This window comes from Pezoporus wallicus, unplaced genomic scaffold (genome assembly GCF_028554395.1).
Source record: "Pezoporus wallicus isolate ANWC-B61680 ecotype Strahan unplaced genomic scaffold, APGP_CSIRO_Pwel_v1 contig_4722, whole genome shotgun sequence".
Taxonomy (NCBI): domain Eukaryota; kingdom Metazoa; phylum Chordata; class Aves; order Psittaciformes; family Psittacidae; genus Pezoporus; species Pezoporus wallicus.
The window spans coordinates 2,144,520-2,170,370 of NW_026641840.1; the positions used below are offsets into that span (position 1 = coordinate 2,144,520).

The 25,851-nt window shown below is 51.4% G+C and overlaps 2 protein-coding genes across 2 annotated transcripts in view; one reads left to right on the forward strand and one right to left on the reverse strand.

The window, feature by feature from the left end:
• The window catches only part of TASOR2 (transcription activation suppressor family member 2), a 40,383-nt gene extending 37,883 nt beyond the window's left edge, over positions 1-2,500 (forward strand). The window contains exons 22-23 of the mRNA XM_057425513.1: positions 1,040-1,221; positions 2,382-2,500. Coding sequence (XP_057281496.1) covers positions 1,040-1,221; positions 2,382-2,500 — 301 coding nt within the window. The remainder of the gene's footprint in view (positions 1-1,039; positions 1,222-2,381) is intronic.
• Positions 2,501-5,204: 2,704 nt separating this feature from the next.
• On the reverse strand, positions 5,205-24,421 carry GDI2 (GDP dissociation inhibitor 2). Its single transcript, XM_057425498.1, has 11 exons — positions 24,244-24,421; positions 15,029-15,136; positions 14,069-14,168; positions 12,516-12,650; positions 10,590-10,788; positions 9,830-9,961; positions 8,847-8,946; positions 7,594-7,765; positions 6,655-6,799; positions 6,385-6,439; positions 5,205-6,208 (listed from the first exon to the last, which is right to left on the reverse strand). The coding sequence occupies exons 1-11, from the start codon at positions 24,286-24,288 to the stop codon at positions 6,053-6,055; spliced, it is 1,347 nt and encodes a 448-aa protein (XP_057281481.1). The 5' UTR covers positions 24,289-24,421; the 3' UTR covers positions 5,205-6,052.
• Positions 24,422-25,851: the final 1,430 nt, after the last annotated feature.

The window sequence follows — 25,851 nt, forward strand, 5'->3', positions numbered from 1 at the left end:
CACCTCTGCAAACAGCTCCCATCCCTCCAGCTCCTGCACACACCCTCCAGGAGCTCAGGGTCCCTCTCTGTGCCCCAGTGCCCAGTGTCTCCTTGCTGTCCCTTCTTCTATCCCATCACATGCGGGATCTGGGGGAGTGATGGGCAGCTCTGATTGGAACGTGGTGAAGAACAGGGGTGTTGTGGGGAGCGAACAACAACAAACCCAGATGGGAAAAGCAGAACTGCTGTTGCTCTTTACTCCTTATTTTAGGTTACTTACACCAGTGTGTATTTAAATGATAGTTTGAAAAGGAGAAGTAAGACAGCAGCTGGTATCCATTGAAATGTCCTGCTTTTACCAGGTTTGAACTCAGAAAGGGAGGTTTTTATCAGGCAAGTCCCTTTGTTAGGCAGAGGGGATGGCTTTCTAGTAACAGCCTGCAAACCAAGAGGAAACTGCTCTGTTCTGTGAGCAGAAGATGCTACAGCCAACAAGGAGAACTCTCAGATCCTCTCCCTACTCAGCCTTTATGGTGACAGCACAGAGCAGTGTGGGTTTCAGCCCTTCAGCAGTGGCACAGAACTCGGGTGTTTCATTGCAGGCTGAGATGAGGACCCGACCTCATCACTGGCTGTGCTATGGAGCCAGTGTTCTTGTGCTGCATCACTGGCTCTCACGTAGCATCACTTGACTCCATTGTGAAGGGATCATGAGCCCTGTCTCGTGGTTTAACCCCAACTCAGCCCCACACAGGCAGTTGCTTGCTCCTCCCTTATCTCCAACCTGAACTTCCCCTATTTCACTTTGAACCCATCACCCCTTGTCCTGTCACTGCAGTCCCTGATGAAGAGCCCCTCTCTGGGGGCTCTCTTCACCTCATCTTGGGGTTGGCATCATCTTGTCTCCCTGCCACACACGTAACCCCTACAGTGATGCTGCTCCTGCCATCTTCATTGGTGCAGGGCAGCAAGTCTAAAAGCACCCATGATGGTGAAGGACCACACGTAGTGTGAAGGGAGGTCCCGTCGTTCCTGCTCACTGTCCCCTCTCCCAGCAGGGTGGACCCCAATGCCCACAAGAAGCATTTGATCCTCAGAACGTGCCAAGGAGCTGATCTCATGGAGGTGCTGCACTACCACACGTGTGACTCGGTGTCACCCCCCAGCTCTGAGCACGTCAAGTGCTTGTTGAACCTGCAGGTTCAGCACATCAGCGCCAGGTTCGCTGTGTACCTCACAGGTAAGGAGAGCTCTGGGGGCTGGAGCCATCAACACCGCGAGCGCAGGGTTGGACTGGTCTGGAAAGGGATGGAGGAAGGACAAAACCCACCCATTTGCCTCCCATTTCTGCTGGAAGCAGTGATTTGAGGTGGGGGCCATGATTTGGAGAAATCTCCAGGCACAAACTCGCCAGCAGAGTTTCAAGCTGACAAGCAGGAATTCTTTATTGGAGCGCAGGGAGACACGGGGGATAGCTCCTCCTAATGTGTGTCCATACTGCTATACAGGCCATCCTTATATAGTCCCTGGGCATACATACATATTCATGAGGCTACATATGGATTACATCGTTTTCCAGAAGGTTCCCCGCATGCACACAGAATTGTGGTGGTCTCTGAGGGTCGTTTACTTCTTCCAACAATCTTCATCACTTCGGGCAGCCTTCGAAGCACGCGCTGTAGGTGGCTTATAGCAGCTTATTTGGTTCGTTAGCACCACAGGCATAACAATCCTCCTGTCCTACGTATCAGTTAGCTCAGCTGCAGCCCATCCTGGACACCTGCCATTCCCAGATACTCCTTATCCCTGTAGCCTGGTTTTCTTACACTCATTTTGCACTAAGGTCATAGGGCCTAAAACTACGTCAACTGCAGTGGTTTATCCTGTACCAGAATTCTCAGTATGTTCTCTAGCTGTACTCTATTTTTTCTGTGCATCATGAACCTCAGTAATTTTCCATTGCTATTGTTACAAAGCTGTGAAACTTAACATTACTTAGAACTGGTTCTAAAAGTTTATATACCTCATATTGTAATTTTGTGCCCCCCTTGTCTCAGTCAGGTGGGAGCTGATTCATTGCAAGTCAGTGCAGTAAAAGGCAAAAGGAACAGATTTGGTCTGAAGGTTGCTAAATTCATAGCATCCCAGAGGTTTGGCTTGGAAGGGACCTTAAATCTCATCCAGTTCCAACCCCTGCCACGGGCAGGGACACCTTCCACCAGAGCAGCTTGCTCCAAGCCCCTGTGTCCAACCTGGCCTTGAACACTGCCAGGGATGGGGCAGCCACAGCTTCTCTGGGCACCCTGTGCCAGCGCCTCAGCACCCTCACAGGGAGCAGAGGTTGGTGCAGAACAACCTCAGTTGCTTGTTAGAATTATAGAGCTGTCCCTTCCTTTGCAGAAACACCTGGTGTCAGCAGGGAGGTCCTTGAAAGCAAAGGGATCCTGGTAGCTGATGTCAACACTTTCCTTGGGAAGGTGCAGAAAGTGGCTGCTCCGTTTAGAAGAAGCTACTGGTAAGGAAAGGGCTTGGGATCAACCCCTTAGAATCACAGAATCAGCCGGGTTGGAAAAGTCCTTTAAGCTCATCCATCCCAACCATTCCCAGCACTGCCAAGGCCACCACTAACCCATGGCACTGAGGCCTCGTCTCCACGCTGTGTGAACACTTGCAGGGACGGTGACTGCAGCCCTGCCTTGGGCAGCCTGTTCCAATGCCTGAGCACCCTCTGGGGAAGGAATTGTTCCTCAGCTCCATCTAAACCTGCCCTGGTGCAGCTTGAGGCCGTTTCCTCTTGTCCCATCCCTTGTTCCTTGGGAGCAGAGCCCAGCCCCTCCTGTCTCCATCCTCCTCTCAGGCAGTTGTAGGGAGCCATCAGGTCCCCCCTGAGCCTTCTCTTCTCCAGACTGAACCCCCCAGGTCCCTCAGCCCTTTCCCATCACACTTGTGCTCCAGGCTCTGCACCAGCTCTGCTGCCCTTCTCTGGCCCCGCTCCAGCACCTCAATGTCTCTCTTGTAGTGAGGGGCCCAGAACTCCCCCAAAGGGCTGGGAGCAGCTCCTGGGATGACAAGCAGGAAGCTGGGATCCAGGGACCTTCCCCAAGTGCTGGCTCTGCTGACACTCAGGGCCATTCCCAAAGCCACAGTTGGGAAGGACCGTGCTCAGCAGTGGGAAGCACACACCATGGGGAGGCCCTGCAAAGAGGTTGTCACTCCCTGGAGCAAGGAGAGGAGCAGAGGAATAACCTTTCCTGTGTTCTCTATTGTAGGTGACGAAGCGAAGCCAGTTTGAGCATCCTGGTATGGCACCAGTTTGAGCACCCTGGTATGGCACCAGTTTGAGCACCCTGGTACTCTGCAGGACACCTCCGTCCCAGCAGGTTTCAGGTGCTGCCCACAGGAGCTGTGTGCAGGGAGTGGCAGGATGGTTTGGCTCCGGTTCTGTATATAGGAATTATTTAAAGGTGGCTGATGCAAATCCTGCCAGGGGTTTACTCTGTGTTCATCACGTTGCCTGTAGGCCAGAGGTCACTTTACCATTATCCAGGGTTAAATTATTGGAGTGTTCTCAAGTGATTTGTGCAGCTGACAGGGGAAGAAATAGGAGTAAATGAAACAAAAAGCTGTTTACTTGAAGGTCAGGAGATATTCAAGTCCTCAGTAATAGGTGCATTTCCACACAGTTGTTCCTGTAACACACGTTAGGAAGTGGGGTGGGTGTGCAGGTATCTGCTCTACACTACAGTTCAACTCCCTGTTGTCTCTTGGTACACTTCCAGTCCATGGGAGTCTTCTGAATAGCCAGACACCAGGCTGTGGGAACAAACCTCTTATTTATGGTAGCTCACACCCACCCCAGGCAGAAGATGTCACGTTAAAGACTTTTGTACAATTCCCAGCCTCCCGGGGGCGGAGGATAGGGGCATCCTCTTGTTTCTAATAAAAGAGTTTAAGAACATCATGTACAGGGTGGGCTTATGTGTAAAGGTTGAGTAACAAAACCTCAACCTGGCAGTTCAGCCACTGCTGTTCCCTGGAGAGGGGCTCCTCAGCTCCCAGCCTCTCCCATCAGCAGGGAGGAGGTGCTGGATCACAGTGGGAATAGTCCCAGTGAGCGTTCCCAGCTCACACATGGAGCAGGAATCGGTTTTGGTCTGTGTTACCCCTCAGCTTTGAAGCCAACACAGGAAGGAAACAGTGAGGAAGACTGTTGGAGCCAAGGAGTGGTGTGTTCATGGAGACTTGGGGTTGCAGGATCAGCACTGTCCTTCCCAGGAGATGTGGACCAAGAGGCAGCAGAATAATGGGGATACAGCAAAGAGGGCTTATGGAAGCATTTAGGGGAAAGAGCTCATTGTCCATGTCTTGCCTTTGGAAAGACTCAGTGTGTTGCCATCCAACACTGAAGAGGAAGGACAAGGTGAGGAAGAACTTCCCCAGCCACCACAACACACGTCACTCCAGCAGTGCCGGCACCACGGGGCTTCCAGTGGCTTCATAGGGAAAGGTTGTTCCCAGAACTGGGACCAGGAAAGGGAAGTGCTGAAAGCCCCTGAGCCCCTGGGTGGGAGGGAAGGGGCAGCCACAATCAGGTTTAGCACCGCTTGGTGCAGGAGATGTGGTGGAGACCCAGTTCCTCTTCATCAGTTCCAAGAACAGCACAGCTACAGCTGCAGGAAAGGATGAACCCATCCCCAGTGACCCTGCCTGCCCCAGCACAGACATCAAGAGCAGGAGAAGGCCCTGCCAAGGCATCCCCTCATTATTCCTAGCACTCATCGTGGCTGTGGAGGAAGGAGTCCAGCTCCTCCTTGTACCCCTGCTGCCCAACAGCAGGATTAGGTCAAGATCCCAGCAAGGGGCTCACTAAGGCTCACTCTAAGGAGGAGCACCTCAGTCAGAGAAATCTCAATGCCCTGCAGAGGATCCATAAGAGCAAGAATTGTCATTACTGATTCAAGCAAGTGCCATTCTGGATGCTGGCACTGGAGGGGCCTGCAGGGAGGAGGCAGAGTTGAATCAACTGAGCTTGAGACTCAGCAACAGACCTTGTGCTGCAGAAGCAGCCTCTGGGGCAGCCTAACCGAGGAAGCCTGAGCCTGGTTTCCAGTAGGAACCACTCCACACACTACTCCCCTTTCAACCCTGTCAGGCAGAGAGATCCAAAGGGATCTCAGAAAGGAGGTGCTGCTCGTGCAAGTGAATCAGACCAGAGGCCAGGACTGGTTTCCAGAATTTGGCTTTACTTGGCAGTACAGAAATCATTTGGAGCCTTCAGGAGCCACGAGGAGCAGAGGCTCTGTCATACCAATACCGCAGCGCCGTTTGGTCCAGCCCAGAAGCCCCCAGGCTACAGAAAATACTCCCACGTCTTGCCTGCTCTGTCATTTGTTCTCTCAATTTTATTAAGATTAAAACACAAAGGAGCCTTAGGCACAGCTGTGTCCCAACCGATGTAAACAGTTTTAGAAGCTTAAAGTGGAGGGTTAAGTTCTGTGCCCAGAACTAAGCCAACATTTGCTGCTACAATAGATGTGGGCTTTGTCCATAATACAACTTGCCACAGAGTTAGATCGATGGGAAAAAGACTTTTTAGGGATGCTGTCCACAATGATGGAGTGCTCAGTTTCTATTTTCCTTGATAATCAGGTTTGAGTGACAACTGTCACATCTACTAGCTCACCAGAAGCACATAATTGTGAAGGATGGCTACGAATGATTAAAAAGACATGGTAAGACACAGCTGTCAATGAGTTATCTCCGATCTGCACCAACGTCTACGTCTGCAAAGAGAAACCCACCAAACCCAAGGTTCAGTTTGCCTTTGCTTACCCAGGTTAGTCATTAAATCAGTGAGTAATTTGCCAGATTCTGGACAGCAGCCCTACTAGAACGAAATAATTAACACATCCAAAAAAGGGGAACATCATTACCAGTGCAGTACTCTTCAATCTCTCAGAGATGGGATTACAAAAGCAGGCCTTACAATATTGAGTTTCGTACAGTGTTCATTAAGTTCTTTATATATTCAGATGAGCCGGTTTGAACTTCTCCTCCTGCAGGGATCCTCATTACTGCTGCTCCTCCTCCCCATAGATATCGTTCTTCTTGCGTTTCATCTCTTCAAAATCAAACTCTGACCCCATCATCCTCTTATAAATATCTTTGATGTCGTCACACGTCGTCTCAAAGTGAGTGGTGGCATCGTAGGTGCGAGAGATGAAGATCTGGGAAGAGAGGCAGCAGTTTAGTGTGGAGTCTCCAACCTCCCCACCTCATAGAATCACAGAATGGTCTGGGTTGGAAAGGATCTTATCCAGTTCCAATCCCCCCTGCCACTGGCAGAGACGACTCACACTAGACCATGGTGCCCAAGGCCTCTGTGCAACCAGCACTCACTCACCTGGCTTTCAGTTCCCAAGTCAGTCGGTGCAAACAGGTCACTGATGCTGACAAACCTGGAAGGAGAAGAAAGAGCTTCAGAATGGTTGTAGAGCATCAGTATGGGTGCAAGGCTGCATGAATTCAAGGGCATGCCTATGCCCAGTGTGTAACTGAGGCGCAGAGGGAATTCAAACACCTCCTCACAGCCAAACGGCCTTCAGGTGCCCTCCACCTTCATGCCTTAAGCAAAGGGGTGAGAATGGAGAGCAGGGACTGCTCAGGGCCTTACTTCTGCTCAATGGGCTCCAAGAGGTCCAAGGCCGGCTTGATTTCCTTCTCTGGGTCCGCGGTTTCCACAGTGGTGCTGGCGATGGCGATGTACTTCCCCTGCGCCGCCACGTTGTGTGCAGAGGAGATCATGCAGACGTAGATATCTGGGGAACCCACCACGGGGACAGGTTGGGACGTGCAAGGGAAGCCAACAGCTCAGGTCAGGGCTCCAACCCCCCTGCCACATACCGAAAGCCTCCTCCAGCCTGCATTCACACTTGTCTTCCTGCTCCCCCAACACTTTGAACCTCCGTGTCTCCTTGCCCTGCTGTCCTATGTGCTGTAGTCTGGGTACAAGCAGCCCTTAGATCTCCAGAACTTAGTTTCCCAGCTCCTGAAAGCCACCAGGATCGCCCCCATCAGCCAGACACCTCCTGTACAAGGGTGAGGAAGCATTTCCCTTCCTTGCCCCCCTCCCAGGACACCCCTGTGCTCCTCACCCACTTCAGGGGTTGGGGCACTTCCTTCTGTGGGTTCCTCAAACAACTTTCCAACCACAGAATCACAAGAGTGGTTTGTGTTAGAAAGGATCTTCAAATTATCCAGGTCCACCCCTGCCACAGGCAGGAACACCTTCCACTAGAGCAGCTTGCTCCAAGCCCCTGTGTCCAACCTGGCCTTGAACACTGCCAGGGATGGGGTAACCACAGTGCCCAAAGTAGTGGTAAATGCTCCCCAGCTTCTCACAGCTAAACTAAAGTATGGTGTAGCCTCACTGGGACCTACAGGATTTCTGGACATGGACGTGTTGCCATGGGAGCAATTGGAATGGGAATCCCATTGGATTCACACCTCACCAGACCACACGTTTGGTGCAAGGAGATTTAACATCCACTCTGGCTCAACCCAAGCAGGACCAGACGTGCCCATGCCCCAGTGTTCCCTGCTCCCCACACACCTGATTTCCGGTTGACCTGGTTCTGTGGAATGATGATCTGGCACGAGTTGGCATCGTTCGTGTTCTTGATGGGGTGGCTCAGGATGCAGATTACCCGGATCACTTGGCCCACCTTCGTGACGCGGTCCGAGACGTAGCTGGGGTCACAGATGAGCTGTTTGCAGCGAGCAACCTGCAGGGAACACATGGACCTTGAGCCACCACCACGTAGAGGAGTGCATACAGAGGTGAGGAACCGGTGGGTTTGGGGAATACAGAGAGAGATTTGAGGTGGCTGATCCTGCATCAGGTTCTTATTTCATTGCCATCAGCATGCTTCAACTCGGGCAATCCAAATCTTAGCTCATTACACTTAATGTGATCAATCACATCTTCCCCTCATCAGGCAGTGCACCATTAAGTTCAAATCACTGCAGAGTTGCAGAATGAGTTGGGTTGAAGGGACGTTAAAGCTCCTCCAGTTCCAACCCCTTGCCACAGGCAGGGACACCTTCCACCAGAGCAGGTTGCTGCAAGCCCCTGTGTCCAACCTGGCCTTGAACACTGCCAGGGATGGGGCAGCCACAGCTTCTCTGGGCAACCTAGGTAGTCCAGTACTATAACCTGCTGTTGTCAAGGCTGAACCCAACAGGTAGCAATTGACCAGTTCACATTAGAACTCACTTTTACAGTAACAGCTTTAATATTTGACCTATCTGAAGCCTCCAGGCCACCTGCACTTGGCCACATCACTCTATAGAGTGGATTATCTCCTCCACAGCTAGCCAGGACATGTCATCCCTTACCCAAAAGGGACATATTACCCTACCAGCAAATGCTCCGCACTGTAACTGGGAGCACATTTATAGCTCCCAAGCACTAGTTTTACATTGCCAGGTCGAGGAGAAGCTGCAGAGAGGCTGTGTGCCTGCTAATACTTAAATGTCAGGGGCAGAGCTAGTTCCATATCCACTTTAGACACAAGCAACAGCTCCTCTGCTGACTTGATTTATTCAGAAGACAACCTTTGCCAGGCCATGGAGACTTCATTCCAGTTCCTGGAGCAAGAATACTGTACTGTCCTCACCATGAAAATATCAACATATCTTAAGGGAGCTGGCACAGGGAAAACCAGCACTGGCCAAGGAAACGTGGTCCTGGAGCTCTGGTAATGGGTTTTCTACTGCATTGGTTCAGATCAATGACCAACAGCCTCAGTTCTGAGAGGGAAGATGTGGGGTGGGGAGTACGGAAAGAACTGGAATGTTCCATACCTCCCCTTCAGACTTCACCCCGACCACTTTGCCATTCTCTATCACAATCTCTTCAATGGGCTTGTTCAGCATGTAGGTTCCTCCATAAATAGCGCTTAGCCTGCAAGAGAAAACCCATGTCAGCATGTCCCACAGGGGTGGGATTGGGTTGTAACAGCCCTTCAGCCCCTTGTTTCTATTCCACTTGGATAAACCCCACATTAGACCTAAACCTCTTCAAAATATGATGCCTAAACATCTACACAGCAGATGTTGTGTGCTGCTCTTTCTGCAGGCATCAGCTGCAATTACATCCAGCTAGAAGGACCCTGTGTGGTGCAACCCAGATGGTCCTACAGCCTAAGAGCTGCAGCCTGCACCACGTCAGCAAATCTGACTTCTTGAATAGACAAGATGCTGCAAACAGCAGCTCTGGGCAAACCCAGAATCACAGAATGCCACAGCTTCTCTGGGCACCCTGTGCCAGCGCCTCAGCACCCTCACAGGGAAGAGCTTCTGCCTAAGAGCTCAGCTCAGTCTCCCCTCTGGCAGGTTAAAGCCATTCCCCTTGGCCTGGCCCTACAGGCCCTTGTCCAAAGCCCCTCTCCAGCTTTCCTGCAGCCCCTTTAGGCACTGGAGCTGCTCTAAAGTCTCCCCTTCAGGAGCCTTCTCTTCTCCAGGCTGACCCAGCCCAGCTCTCTCAGCCTGGCTCCAGAGCAGAGCTGCTCCAGCCCTCGCAGCATCTCCGTGGCCTCCTCCACACTCGCTCCAGCAGCTCCACATCCCTCTTGTGCTGCTGCCCCAGAACCACCACCACTAACAGCAATCACAGTATAAACAAGCCCAGAAAGAAGCAATCATCTCACATGGAAGATTCACTTGTTAAGACAGAGAATCACAAATGACCACAGTATTTTTATGTGGCAGCATGCTCTGGAAGCTTGAGCACCAACTCCATACATTCCAGTTTGAGGAAATGCTGGGATCCAAACCTGAGTTCTCACCTTGCAAATCCCTGAGGCAGCTCTCCAAGGCCATACAGGGGATAAAGGTAGGGGCTTTTGCCATATCTAGCCAGGGACTCGCTGTAGAGCTTAATCCTGTTGATTGTTTCTTGGCATGGTTGATCTAGATAGCTGGAGAGAGCAGTTATGTGATTCACAACATCTCACAAACCAAGACTTGCAGCAGAATACACTCCGAGAACAAAGTATCCACTTCCCATGAAGTTTCCTTCCCCACCCTTCAGCTGCTCCAGTATTTTCCTGGCAGTTCCCTTTCAGAAGCACTCAGTGTCACAAGGGGGTTTATTCAGGAAGGAGCAGCTTCAGTAACCCCAGGAACCCACAAAGTTTAACCATCCCATCAGCAGAGAAGCCCGTATGTTAAGATCGATGCGGCACCCAGGGACAGACACACTACCCCTGACTCCCAAAGCCCAGCACACAGCTGATTTGGGGGAGCAACTGAACCATAGAATGGTTTGTGTTGGAAGGGACCTTAAAGCTCCTCCAGCTCCAACCCCTGCCACAGGCAGGGACACCTTCCACTAGAGCAGCTTGCTCCAAGCCCCTGTGTCCAACCTGGCCTTGAACACTGCCAGGGATGGGGAAGCCACAGCTTCTCTGGGCACCCTGTGCCAGCGCCTCAGCACCCTCACAGGGAAGAGCTTCTGCCTAAGAGCTCATCTCAGTCTCCCCTCTGGCAGGTTAAAGCCATTCCCCTTGGCCTGTCCCTACAGGCCCTTATGAAGCCCACACTTACTCGTCAGTCCTGTAGAGTGCAAGGGCATGGCCTGTGAAGTCTATGACATCCTGCCCTAGGTCAAACTTCTTGTACACATCACGCATCGTGGTCTTCTTGGGATCGACGCCCTCCAAGGTTCGGGGATCGTTCTCATCAAAGCTGGCCACATACACGAGGAACTTCCTGAACCGGCGCTTCTCAAACAAGCCCATCAGGCCTAAAACCAAGGAATTCTGTGAGAACTCACCTAGCTACTAACAGCTTTTCCATCACTGCAGGTATCAGAAGCAGTGAGGAGTCCCGAGTGCTTCAAATAGCACTTGGGAATATGCAGTTTGGCCCTGCGGGCTAAAGAGGGAGCTCTGTTTAAGCAGGAGACCCCAATACCTGCCATGTGAAGTCCTTACAACCAGTTGTCCGGGTGTATTGGACTTCAGGAGGTGGTTAAAGGCATGGCTAAAGTCTGGGCTTCTATACTACTTCCTGCTGATGGAAAGCCTGGAGAACAGTTTACACTTGGCCTTTTCATGAGGAGAGACCCATGTCTGGTATCTACCAGACTTCGCATCAGCAAAGTGTGGTGATCAGCGCTCTCCTGAAGCCTGGCCAAGGAACTAGCAAGTGCTGAGAGGGCCAAAACTTCAAACATGAGATTGGACGAGGCACCATTAGTTTTCTACCAATTGGAGAAGCAGGACTGGGCTTGCCAAAATATGATGGCAGAGACAATACCAAAGGCACCTCCTACTTGTGCCAGTATAAGTCTCCGAGTCCCTTTAGAAGACAGCAACGTGGGCAAACTGAAGGAATAACGTCTTACTTCACAACAAACAGGAGCATCTGCTAGGAGGAAGGATCCAGTGTACAGACAAACCACATCCAGGGAGCCTTATGTGCAGGAGTCACTTTATCATGAGACTCCAGGGGCTGCTGAATACATCCTGTATCTGAAGCTAATGGACTGCCCTCTGCCAGCTCCTGATGCACTTTAGAGTCCCAGACTGGTTTGTGTTGGAAGGGACCTTAAAGCTCACCCAGTTCCAACCCCCTGCCACAGGCAGGGACACCTTGGAGCACGTTGCTCCAAGCCCCTGTGTCCAACCTGGCCTTGAACACTGCCAGGGATGGGGCAGCCACAGCTTCTCTGGGCACCCTGTGCCAGCACCCCAGCACCCTCACAGGGAAGAGCTTCTGCCTTATCTCCAACCTGAACTTCCCCTGTTTCAGTTTGAAACCATCACCCCTTGTCCTATCACTACAGTCCCTGATGAAGAGCCCCTCTCCAGCATCCTTGTAGCCCCCTTCAGACACTGGAAGCTGCTCTGAGGTCTCCACACAGCTTCTCTTCTCCAGGCTGAACAGCCCCCATGCTCTCAGCCTGTTTCTTTGGCACTTTGCTGCACTACTACGATCAGTAGTTTTGTCTGAAGAGTAGAATTTATGTAGGTAAGAATCCAGATTTGAGCTCAGTGCCTTGTGTCAGAATTAGTCACCCTAATGTGCCCACGGACAAACATCTCGCACACCCAATTCCATCCATCAAGGACCCAACATTAGATATTTATGGCAGAGCTGGGAGCATAAGCCCCAAATGCAACCTCTTGAGGAAGTAAAACACTGCCAAATTCCCACTGGATGAGCTGTAGAATAGGCAGCTTGACCAGCTCCATGTGAAAGCTCTAAAACTCAAAACTCACATTTTCATTTGAAAGCCCAAAACTCACATTGCACGTGGTGGTTGAAGTTAAATGAGATGCAGGAGAGTCCTAAGCTAAGCACAGTTTGTTACTCACATGGAGTCTACACACAGCACCACGTGAGGAGCATCAAGCTCTTTCGTACATGAGCACAGACTGTGCTGAGCTGTGGGTGGCAGAGATACGTCTTGCCTTTGTTTAGAGACAGTAGCTTCAGGAGGAAGCAGAGTAAGGTGCAGCTACTCACTGGATGCCAAGGCTTCTGCCTCAGTGGAAGGGACTTTGTAGATCTTGCCTCCCTTGTAGACGAAGCTCCCCTCAATCACCTTGAAGTCCAAGTAGCGAGTAACTTCTGTGTAGAGCAGCATCTTTACCAACTGACCTGGAAAGGAGGTTTGGCACATGTCAACCTGCTGGTCTAGAGACAGAAGCCAAGAGGACAGTGCTTCTCATAAGGCAGACAGTTCTTCCAACACAACAAACCCTTCAATGCCAGCACCAGATTCAACCCACACAGCTCTTACACCTTTGTGTAACATACATGTTGTGGTAGATACTCACTAGTGCATTCTGAGGCAGCTTTAAGGTTTTCTTACAGACAATTAACAGCTTCCTTGTCACTCCTGTGGTTTCCATCTGTCCTCTGCGTTAAAGCCACCCTCTGCAGCACATTAATCTGCTGCAGTACACTGCTGCTTTTTGGAGTTCATTCACACTCAACACAATAAACAAGGTTGTGTATTCTGGACCACAGCAGCTCCTTGTCCTCACTATCCAGATATAGCACAACATGTCCAGCCAAATGACCACCAATTAGCCCCTGGCTTGCACACAGCAAGAGGCAACATAGGCCCCAACACCCATCCCTGCATCCCCAGAGAGAAGCTGTCACTTACAAATTGGTTTGGGTTGGAAGGGACCTTAAAGCTCATCCAGTTCCAATCCCTGCCACAGGCAGGGACACCTTCCACTAGAGCAGCTTGCTCCAAGCCCCTATGTCCAACCTGGCCTTGAACACTGTCAGGGATGGGGCAGCCACAGCTTCTCTGGGAACCCTGTGCCAGCACCTGAGCACCCTCACAGGGAAGAGCTTCTTCATAAGGTCCCATAAGGTCTCATTTAAATTAAATGCACCACAACGCCTGTACAAACTGAAAGTAAGCTGAGAGTAACCAAACCTTGACCAAGTTTTCCAACAGGACTGGCACTACACAATACATCTATCTCCTTGTCCATCAGAGACAGATTCCAGCAGCAAGTGGTTGGAATCTGGCAAAGGGAGTTGCCCCTGAACTTGCTGGCATTGATAACCCACAGTGGATCTGGTCTAGAAGACCTGTCCCAGTAGTGGAACACACAGATCACAGAACGAGGATTTGTAGCATCAGTAAGAGATGATAGTCTGCAAGCCATAAAATGGGAACAAAGGGAATAATATTCACCATGGAATCAACCATTTTTTCCTAAGCCATGGAAGAACAATCTGATTCATGGCATTAACTGGCTAGAAATACAAACATGTTAGGAGGAAATGTTGGGAAACATTCAAACCATCCAGATTGCTGCACGCTCCAAGTTGGAGCCGTCTTCCCAATTGGAAAGATTAACAGCCAAAAGCAATCACAGCGCAAAAGCACTGGTGCTTCCAGGCATGTAGATGAGCTCAAGTGAGCTTTCCACGTGATGAATGCTCCAACAGGTTCATGAAGAGATGGCTGAAGGGTTGTTTCTGTGACTGCAGCACTGAACACTCACCCAGGCTAAGCTGGGAAGCAGATTTGGGAGCTCAGTATCACTTACCATTAGCCATTAGGAATTTAGGAATGAGGTCCACGTTCCAGTCTCTTCCTCGCCCCATAGATTCTGGTGGAGTTCCTGGTAGATTAAACCTTTTGTAGAGCTTTGGAGAGAATACAAACCTTATTATAGCAGAGGAAATGTCTATGGGTGGAACTGCTCCCACACATGCACACACTTTCCACCCCCATGTCTTCTCAGCTGAACATAAGCTCTTCACAGCAAGTTTTTGGCCAGCATTTGAGCTCCAATTTGCTTTTTGATGCAACACACACAATGCAAACCCAGTGAACTGCTGCAGTAAGAAATGGGCAGCATTATTCTGCTTATCCAGTCTTTCTTCCTCCAAGGATTAACGCTTGGGAATTTACTACCTGCTGAACCAAAAGACTGTTTAACATTAAGGTAATCTAATCAAACTGCAGGCTCCTCTATCCACTTATATCATATTCCCAATATATTTAACCCATGAAGCAGGAAGGAGAGCAGGGATCTCCTGACATCTGACAGCCACAGCACCAGTTTTAGGGGTAGAGGATCACAGGGTGCAAGCAATAACCAAACAAGGTGGTGCATATCCAGCTGGGAGTGCTCACAGAGCAAGGACAGACTGGAATATCACAGCACAAGGAGCACAGAGAGTTTCTCAGTCCGACATTTGGTGGCAGGAACAATTCAGCTGGAGAGTTTAAACATGAAAGAGGTTTAACATGTAGCTGTCAGGCATTATAACTGAAGGATCACTCAAGTGCTTGAATCTGGGAACGCCAGAAAACAAGTGCTGTCTACCAAGTTTAAATATAGTGAGGGAGAAACCAGTGTGGAAGTGCCATAAAACATTCCAATTCAAAGGAAACTCTTAAGAGTAATGGCTTTGCATCCACCCCTAGGATACCTGGACATAAAACCCCTTTTGTGTGCCTTTGGGGAGGACACAATAGGGGGGTCAGCCTCAGTACTTACATCCTCCAGGGGTGTAATGGATGCGCTTTCCCCTCCATAGTAGGAGTTCCGATCCATGTGAAGGACTTTCTTTCCATTCACTGACATGATCCCAGAGAGGATGCATTCCTAAGGAGAGAAGGAAGAATGAAAGGGATGTGTTAGTTGTGTTGGAGCCTCCTGCCACATTTCCTAAGGATGCTTGTTCAGACAACCTGATGCATGCCTGGATCTGAAGGTCCCTGCACAGCCCTTGGAAAACAAACACAGCAGTTGCCTCACTGCAGAATTAAGAAGTGCTGAAAGACTTGTCTGAGACAGATTAACCCCTTTATGAGGTTTGCTGCCTGCTCTGGGCACACCAACCATGTAATGTTTGCTGCAATACACAACCAACACCTATCAGGGCTCCCCTGAGGAAGTTTCTGGGAAACTCATGTATTTGGGACTGAACAGGAATATCTGCACTCTTAAACCCCCAGCTACCAGTTTAAAAATGTTATAGAGAGGCAGCACCTTCATTTATGGGTGACAGCAGGAGCATGAAACGTTACTTGGACTATAGTAAGTCTCCTCAAAACCTCAATTGTTGGTATTTGCCAAATGGGACATGCAAAAGAATCAACAGGTACTATTAGAGGGTAGAGGTAGTATCAAGACTAAATGAAGCCATTTGGAAGCTTTATCATCTCAGCAGACACTTTGCTGTTCTCACTAGGTACCCACTGAGATGAGTAATAGAGAGATTACTCTGAGCAGCAGATCAGAGTCTAAATGCAAGACCAAGACTGAGACTAACCACAGAGGGATGCACGTTGTAGCTAGCAAAACCAGCTCAGGACCTGCATGGCTAAATCCACATTAAAGCGCAACTTTAAAACTAACCCGGTCACCAGCTCTGGCATTCCCAAGCCAAAGAGCTTAACAAATACTTGACTACTTGGTGTGCTTGGCACTGCTTATCGAGGAGGTTTTAATGATCTTGCTCTACCTCAACTCTCTCCAACGGCAGAATTACATGGGCAACTGAGCTCTCATTGCCCATCAGTATTATCTGGCTTGTAGGTCCCAGCCATATATTGTGTTATCGTTCATTCAGGTGTAAAACCCAACATCCAGCCGCTGAGAGATACCACCACTGCATGTCTGCTTGCCCACAAGCAGAGGGGCCATTCATTCACCCAAGAGAACCAGCACACTGATCCTCCTGGCAGAGATATGCATCTCTGCGAGATCCTTCACGTTTACTCCAGATGTGTTTTGCCCTGTGGAGTGCTCAGGACTCTCCTTGTGTGTCACTTCCCCCTTGCAACACGTATGAGGTGTATTTCAAACTACATTACATGGGGATGGGTGAGCGTGCTCAGCGAAATCACAGCTACAACACAAGGGGTCTCCCACCACATCTGTTTTAAATGACTTGCAAATCCCAACTCTGGGAAATCCTCCATCTACAGAAAGCTTTTAAAATCATCTTCAACTTCACCAGCCAAGGAGTATTCCATGGTTAAAGGCAGCTTTTAGGAGGGGTTATTTAGTTCTGAAGTGCCTTAATGTGATATGTGTATGGATGGTCTGTAGGATCACTGGTGTGGGGGTTCACTGGTGTTAAACTTCCAGTGGTAACAGTCAAATCTTCTGTGCTGGGAGAGAAAGATGGTGGCCAGCCTGTGACCCACCAGGATGTCACCATAATTCAGCCAAGACATCAAAGAGCAAAGCCTGAACTGCATGGCTAGTGTACAGGAAGAATGGGATGCTTCAAGTTTATCCCTGAAGTCGTAGGTGATCTCAAACATGAAGCCACAAAGCTTCATGGTCATCATGTGGACTGTGAGCAGGTAACCACAAAGCTTCCCACAAAGTCTCTCCATGATCCACCATCTGCCATTCCAGCCCTTACCATACTCCACAGACTTAAGAGCTCTCATATCATAGAATCACAGCCTGGTTTAGGTTGGAAGGGACCTTAAAGCTCATCCAGTTCCAACCTCTGCCACAGACAGGGACACCTTCCACTAGAGCAGCTTGCTCCAAGCCCCTGTGTCCAACCTGGCCTTGAACACTGCCAGGGATGGGGCAGCCACAGCTTCTCTGGGCACCCTGTGCCAGCGCCTCAGCACCCTCACAGGGAAGAGCTTCTGCCTAAGAGCTCATCTCAGTCTCCCCTCTGGCAGCTTAAAGCCATTCCCCTTGGCCTGTCCCTACAGGCCCTTGTCCAAAGCCCCTCTCCAGCTTTCCTGCAGCCCCTTTAGGCACTGGAGCTGCTCTAAGGTCTCCCCTTCAGGAGCCTTCTCTTCTCCAGGCTGACCCAGCCCAGCTCTCTCAGCCTGGCTCCAGAGCAGAGCTGCTCCAGCCCTTGCAGCATCTCTGTGGCCACTTGCTGCAACAGCTCCACGTCCCTCTTGTGCTGCTGCCCCGGAGCTGGATCAGGACTGCACGGGGGGGTCACCCCAGAGCACAGCAGAGGGGGGGCAGGACCCCATCCCTAAGCTGCTGCTCACGCTCTGAGGGTGCAGCCCAGCACATGCGGGGGAGTTCTGGGCTCAAGCACACACTGAAGCAGGGTCATATGGGGAGCTTCTCATAAACCAACACCCCCAAGCCCTTCTCCTCAGGGCTGCTCCATCCAGCCTGTGTTTGTGCTTGAAATTGCCTACAAGGCCCCTCCTCTGGTTTTAGACAGGCAGAAGAAAGACACAGCTGCACCAAACCCTGTGTTAAGACAGTACTCGAGCACCACGAGCCCCACAACACTGAGGAACTGCACAAGCCAAAGTGCAGATGCCAGTTAATACGTTAATGACTTACCACATGCAATGTGGGGCTGATACACTAAGTGCATCACCACTGGCCAGAGTGATTTCCCTACTTAAACCAAATTCAGAGCTCTACATGATCTTGTTGACTCTTTTTGACTCTACCCTGATTTTTTATCCCCCTGGAGCATCTTCCAAAGCCTCTGCCACATGGTGCTACAGGACTGAAAGTGTCTGTGCTGGAGCTGAGCCATGAGAAAGACAACCAGGTCTTGAAAACAAAGTAAGTATCAAATGGAGAAATGAACTTACAGCATAAGCTGCAGAAACTACATTCTTTGGTCCAGATGTCAGCTGATTTCCTTCCTCTGTTTAAGGAGACTTCAAAGTATTTCTTGCTCTGTCCTTTCAGCACAGCACACCCATCACTTCCCAGGGAGAGTGTATCCCTTCAACAGGCTGCCCACGCAAACTGCCAGCAAATTTGGGTACCAGCAGAAGATATATCTTAAGTACCTTTTCAATCATATTTCATACCCATTAACCACCAATATGGGTGCTGAGGTGGAGGAATTACAACACTATTTTATCCAAGGCTCATTTAACATATTCATAGTATAACTCAGGCTCCTGCAGAGCCCTGAAGCGCTGAAATCCAGTGCAGGCCTTTCACCATTGCTTCCCTTCGTGGCTGATGAGGCAAAGGCATGATCATAAAACACAAGAGACACAATAGATTTATCCTCCCAGCTCAGCAATCCCTTTTGATGGCTGCACTGCCTGACTGCTGGTTAGACCCATCCACTGGTGCACTAGTCTGTGCACAGGAAACTCTTGATATGTCACTGTGTCATTTGGGTCAGGAAGCAAGGAAAACAAACAGCCTGTAGTGATAAGGGAAGGGCTGGAAGCAGTTTAAACTGCAGATGAAAAAAGGGGAAGCATCAGAGTTCAAATCTTTGGCTTTCTGACTGTATTATGAACATAGGCACCATGCAAAGAGGTGCAGACAGCAGAGAGGGTACCAAGACAATGGGAGGAAAGCTCCAGGTATCCATCTGGGGTCAAACACAATCTGTGCAAATTCCAGTCACACTGTGCTACTATAATCCAGTGCTTCAGCCAGTCCAAGTTATGATGGGCTCTCCCTTTGTGTTGCTGAATGAATGACAGAGCAAGTCCTGCAGCAACTGATGGCGTCTGCAGCACCGCTCGGCTGCTTCAAATGGATGGAGAGCACAGAGCCAGAGAGCAATGTACATCAGACACAGCACATCCAATACAAATCCATGGAAGAAAACAGGAATAAGGTGTAACTTGAAGGTATTAGTGTTCCCATGCTTGCTGGAGACCATCAGCTCTTCCCCCACTTGCACAAACTGGTTGCAAATAGACCTTCTGCACACAGAAGCCTTCAGGAATTGCGGGAAGCAAGTAGATCTCCATGGATTTTCTCCAAGTAGGGCAGCAGTTCAGAAAGGCTCAGACAGACCGAAGGGGGACCTGAGCCAGAGTCAGTCTTTCTAATGGTGCTGAAGGGAAGATCCTACAGAGAACATTCAGCAGAGCCCCTTCATCTTTAAGAACAGGTTCTGGCTCACCAAGAGCTCCTTCTTAGAAAGGCATGCTGTGGCAAGCAAGAAGTTATACCAGCTCCTTACCCTCACCCAGGCTATTCCACCTCTGGCATGGTGTTGGTTACATCTACTCTGCCAGATTAGCAAACAAGACTTAAAGCTCTGCTTAGCCATACAAAGTGCAAAAGCAATTTACTCACTGCACTTGAGCAATCCCCACAGCTACAAGGGGATGATGCAAGGGACAGTGATACTCTGCTTGGTCCCTGCCGTCACTCTGATGTTCTTTATTTAGGCTCTTGAAGCCATGAGGCCTGTGCCTGTATGATTAAATGTATCTTGAACCGAAGAGTTTGGCTATGCTGCTCCTACAGAAAGTGAATCTGTATCTTCGTGAAGGATTGATACAGCTTTAATGTGGGGAGGCAGCTGGCAGGTAAGAAGCTTAGTTCAGCACACTGGTGCCTGTAACGAGTAAAAACCCAGCAGGAACATGGTGTCCATCTACTGGGGTTGAAGAGGGCAGTTTAATTATGCCCAACATTCATGTCAAATAACCCACATCACAGAAAGCAGTGTCCTGACAGAGGGCACAGAGCAAGCACCAGACCACTTTGAGACCAGAGAGGTGTAAACTAAGGTGAACTGAAGAGAAAAGGCTGAAAATAAACCCCTGAGGTGTTCTCCAGCCTGTATCACCACATCAGATTAAAACCGAGTTTGTGCTGTAGGTCTGGAGGAAGACGCTACCTAATGTGCAATGCAGGGGACACACAGCAAGCCTAAGCCACGGATCTTAAAGCTATTAAGACATGAGCAACTTTGAGAAGCCATTCCCACCAGCACCTCCAGGATGTGGTAGCTGGAAGGTTGATCAGGTCTCATGCTACAGCACCCAGCACCCAGCACCCAGACCCACCAGTGCTTCACAAAAGCCTGCCCTGGAGTCATCACACACTGCTCAATGCACAGAGGGATAGGGAGGAAAGCAGCACTCATGGATTATACCTCGTGTAAGTTTGAGGATGTTGTACCAGCAGGAATTTGGGATTCTGGAGCACCGGGAGACAGGCTGAGAGATCTGAGATTGATCAGCCTGGAGAAGAGAAGGCTCCTGACAGGGAGACCTTAGAGCAGCTCCAGTGTCTGAAGGGGGCTCCAGGAAGCCTTGAGAGGGGCTTTGGACAAGGGCCTGTAGGAACAGGCCAAGGGGAATGGCTTTAACCTGCCCGAGGGGAGACTGAGATGAGCTCTTAGGCAGAAGTTCTTCCCTATGAGGGTGCTGAGGCGCTGGCACAGGGTGCCCAGAGAAGCTGTGGCTGCCCCATCCCTGGCAGTGTTCAAGGCCAGGTTGGACACAGGGGCTTGGAGCAAGCTGCTCTAGTGGAAGGTGTCCCTGCCTGTGGCCAGGGTTGGAGCTGGAGGAGCTTTAAGCCCTTCCAACCCAAACCAGTCAGGGATTCTATAAGTCTATAAAAAATGCTCAGGGACTGTTTTCCCCTCCTGCTAAGACATCTCTTTACCAGCTTGGCGCTGCAGTGGAGCCTCCAATTTGCATATGTAAGGGAAAATCTTAAATATAGTGAGTGCTGGAAATCCCAGTCCTAAAGCTGCCTTAACTCCTCATCACTGGTTCAAAAAAGAGATTAACACCTGAAATATTCCCATCAGAAGTGGAATTTAAGCACTCTTGTGCAGTGGCCTCACAGACCCAACCAGAACAATGACTGCATCAGATGCATTTGTGGTTCTTTACAAAGGCTCCAATGCTTTATTTTTAGTCTTTAATCCAACAACTGAACTTTTACTTTGGAAAGAGAAAGAGAAAACCTCTCTGGATCAGCAGCCACTCACTGCCTCTCCCAAATGGTCTGTATTACAGGTATTTTATGGGCTTTGTACAAGTCCTAGTGATGGATACTAGGAGAAATCAACCTGTAACTCTCATGGGACAAGACACAGGATGGATATGACCCAACAGGTAGCCTGGCAGAGAGGCAGAGCACTGGAGTATCTGGCAAATGGGACCCCCATTTCATCTCCTTTTGCTCAGGTGGCATCGAGATCGCTATCTGAGGTGGAAGAGGAGACACAAACTCATTGAGTATATGGGATTCCATCAGTACAGTCCATTTTTGCAAGGGCCAGCTTTAAGGAAAAGGTGGTTGAAAACATCACCGTAAGTTTCATGACAGCTCAAGGCTCTTTGGAAATGGCAAGAAACAACTGGATGTGTTTACACAGTGTGTTTTCCAGTTCCTTTTCCTCAGGAAGCCCAAGTGCCAGCACTGGTACCAGACCAGAGCTGGAGGAGCAACCTTTGAGCTTCCAGCTGGACACCTCATCTGACTGCATCCTGCAGCCCACCCTGAACCAGATTCTGCTCTGAAACTACTCGCCAGCTACCGTGACTGAACCAACAACGTGCATTTTAGGATTGGGAATGTCCTGCCTGCACCAGGGCCTCTGGTTCCCATTCACTTGGTTTTCCACATGAGCTGCTCACGTTGAGATGAAGTTGATTCTGTTCTAATTGGTATTTCAGAGGTAAAGCCTGTACACCAGAAACAGAATAAGCCTTCTGCCAGCTCTCAGGCTCTGGAGTTTGGTCAGCACACCTTCAAATCCAGCCATAATTCATTCCTTTTAACTCCACTGCTGATCATTAGCATGAGCTTGTCTTAAAAGTGATTTCACAAGAGGCCTTTTGTCAACTTTACATTGGCATTTGTCAGTTTGAGATTAAGCACGGTGCTTACCAACTTGATACCATAGCTCACTCTAAAGCATAAATTAACATTTTAATGGAGCTCAGATCTATTGGAGGCCCCTTCACCAGCAGAGCTCATTATATTTCAGCCTCCCCACAACTCCATTTCCCTGCTTTGCTGAGCCAGAGACAGGTTTTAGGACAGACTGCAGCTTTCCCTATCAAAGGGAAGAAGCTTTTGTCTCAGAAGTCATTCCTGCAACCTCAAAGGAAGAGAGGGAATGAAAGCAACCAGGAAAGTTGGGTCTACCCTATGGCAGGAGCTGGGGAGCTGCTCCCACACTCTGCACATTTCCTTTGTGCCACATCCTGCATTTGGTACCATTATTCCCATACTCAAATCAGGCGAATGATAAACCAGATCTGCCTCAAAGCAGACGTGCCCCGGGTCCTGTGTCAGCAGCCACAACGCCTTCACCACTGTGGCACAGCCCTGTCAATCACAGCACCAAAGCCACAGTAGGAAGCAAATGTATTTCTATTTACCATTACCAGGGGAAGTGGGGGAAATCCCTTACAGCCAACCCCAAAGGTATCTCTTTGTCTAGCCACCTCTTCCCATTAAGAAGGGGGAAACAAAAGCAGGAAAGGCTATTTAACAGCGAGGAAAACCTCCTCTCCACCATATTGGATTTTCTCCCTCCCTCCTTCAAACAATGCCTCTGCTTTGTAACCTGCAGTCCACCCTCCAGCCCTTACTAAACCCACACAACATAAGCTAGAGGTGGCTCCAGGAATCTCCTCGGGCCAAAGGAAGGAACCAGCAGCAATCCCCCCAAGCAAACCTCCCAGATCAGCAGCACTGCCATATTTTCCAACCCTCAGCAGCCTGCAGCACGGGCTGCATCCTCCACAATAGGACAAAGCCCCACCACGGCTCATCACCCCCCTCCCTCCGCCGCACCCCCGAGTGCCATCAGCTGTCAGCTTTCCTCAGGGATGACCGAAATGAAGGGAGGATTTTTTGGGAAGGGGGGGGGGAGAATAGAAAAAGGGGGGGATCAGACATATCTGACAGGCGTGCAAAGCTCGCCCGCCTCCCATCCCCCTCCTGCTGCAGTCAGGGCTGGATGGAGAGCCGAAGGCTGCAAAGGCGGAGCGGGGATGGGGCGGAGAGGGAAGGGAAGGGGAGGGGGAGGGATAAAACCAGGTCTGCCTCCACCCTTAAGCCGGGCTACGCTGCGGGGAGGGCACGGCTTGATGGACCTTCGGGCACCTCTGGGTATGGGGGGGATTAAATAATGATAATAATCATTAAATGAAGGCTAAAAAGCGGGCAATAAATCACCGTTGGCGTTTTATTGTCCGCCGTCCCCCGCCCTCCCTCCGCTCAACAACTGCATTTCCTGGGGCCTCCCACCAGCAGCGCCGCGGACCGGGGCCTCCAGGGAGATGGGGGGACACAGGAGCTCGGGGTGGGGGTGGAAACATGGAATAAGGAAGGGGGTGTTCATCCAAACATATTATAACACATGTATTATAATAGGGGGTCTATTATAATCATATTAAACGCAGAACCCAAGCCCGTTAGGGATGGGGGGAAAGGACCCAGGTGGATGGGGGGGATATGAAAGGGATTCAAGTAGGGGGGGGGGGGGGGGGGGGGAATACGTGATGGGGGGTGCGCTGATAATTAGATGATAGATGAGGAAAAAGACCCAAGTGTTGTGAAGGGGGAACACGAGCAGAACCCAGGCACCTCAGGGTAACAGTTGGGGGGGGGGAGGGTGAGGAACCTATGCACTGCAGATGGGACTGGGGGGGCTACGACGGTGACAGGTGAACAAAACACCGTAAGGTCTGAGCGGGAGCTGGGGGGGGGGAAATGAATCAGGCGAGAGGTTAAGAAAGGAAGAAGGGAACAAGGACTCGGGTGTCCGGGGGGAGGGGGGGGTCTCAGGACCAGTGGCTGAGGTGAAGGGGCGGGGATGATGGGGGGGGGGGATAATGATGCAGATGGGGAAAAGGACACCGACTCCTGAGAATGAGCACCGGGGTGCGCGATGGGGCACACACAGACAGGACCCGGGAGGGGTGGGGGGGTGGGGGGGGGATATCTGCGGGGCGGGTCAGGGCGGCGGCCGCCCGCTGCAGGCCCGAGGCCCAGGGCGGGCGGCGGCTCCTCCTCACCGTGAGGCCGGTGCCCAGCACGATCACGTCGTACTCCTCATTCATGGCGGCGCTGGGGGGGAAGAAGGGAAGAGCGGGGTGCGGGGGGCAGCGTCCCTCAGGACCGTCTCCGCCGGCCGGGGCTGAGGCGAGCCGGGCGCTGGAGCGGGAGAAAATGGAGCCGCCGCCGTGAGGAGACCGCGCCGCGCCCCCGCGCCTGCCAATCACCGCCCGCCGCCGCTCGCCATTGGCTCCTCCGCGCCCGTCGCGAAGGGGCGGGCACTGAGCCTTGACGGAGGAGCTGCCACCGTGGTGGGGGCGCGACGCGCATGCGCTGAGCTCGTGTCGCTCCCGTCTTTACCCCCTCCCGCCTGCCCCGGCGGGTTTGGGCAGCGTGGAGTAGTCAATGGGATGGGGATGGGGATGGGGATGGGGATGGGGATGGGGATGGGGATGGGGATGGGGATGGGGAGGGGATGGGGATGGGGATGGGGATGGGGATGGGATGGGGATGGGATGGGGATGGGATGGGGATGGGATGGGGATGGGAATGGGATTCGATGGGATGGGGATGGGATGGGATGGGGATGGGATGGGATGGGGATGGGATGGGATGGGATGGGATGGGGATGGAATGGGGTGGGATGGGTAGGGTATGGGATGGGGGGGGGGGGGGGGGGATGGGATGGGGATGGGGATGGGGATGGGATGGGGATGGGGATGGGATGGGATGGGGATGGGGGGATGGGATGGGGATGGGATGGGGATGGGATGGGGATGGGGATTGGATGGGGATGGGGATGGGATGGGGATGGGGATGGGATGGGGATGGGATGGGATGGGGGGGATGGGGATGGGGATGGGATGGGAATAGGCCCAATGGGAAGGGATGGGGATGGGGATGGGGTGATGGGGATGGGATGGGGATGGAGATGGGATGGGGATGGGGATGGGGATGGGATGGGGATGGGATGGGGATGGGGATGGGGTGGGATGGGGATGGAGTGGGATGGGATGGAGATGGGATGGGGATGGGAATGGGGATGGGGATGGGATGGGGATGTGATGGGGACGGGATGGGGATGGGATGGGGATGGGGATAGGATGGGATGGGGATGGGGTGGGATGGGGTGGATCGTGATGGGGATGGGAGGGGATGGGATGTGATGGGGATGGGGATTGGATGGGAATAGGATGGGATGGGGATGGGGATGGGATGGGGATGGGATGGGAGGTGAATGGGATGGGATGGGGATGGGATGGGAAGTGAATGGGATGGGGATGGGATGGGAAGTGGATGGGATGGGATGGGAAGTGAATGGGATGGGGATGGGATGGGGATGGGGATGGGGATGGGATGGGGATGGGGATAGGGATGGGATGGGGATGGGATGGGGATGGGGATGGGATGTGATGGGGATGGGATGGGGATGGAGATGGGATGGGGATGGGGATGGGGATGGGATGGGGATGGGGATGGGATGGGGATAGGATGGGATGGGGATGGGGATGGGATGGGGATGGGGATGGGATGGGGATGGGGATGGGATGGGGATGGGATGGAGATGGGGATGGGATGGGGATGGGATGGGAATGGGGATGGGATGGGGATGGGGATGGGGATGGAGG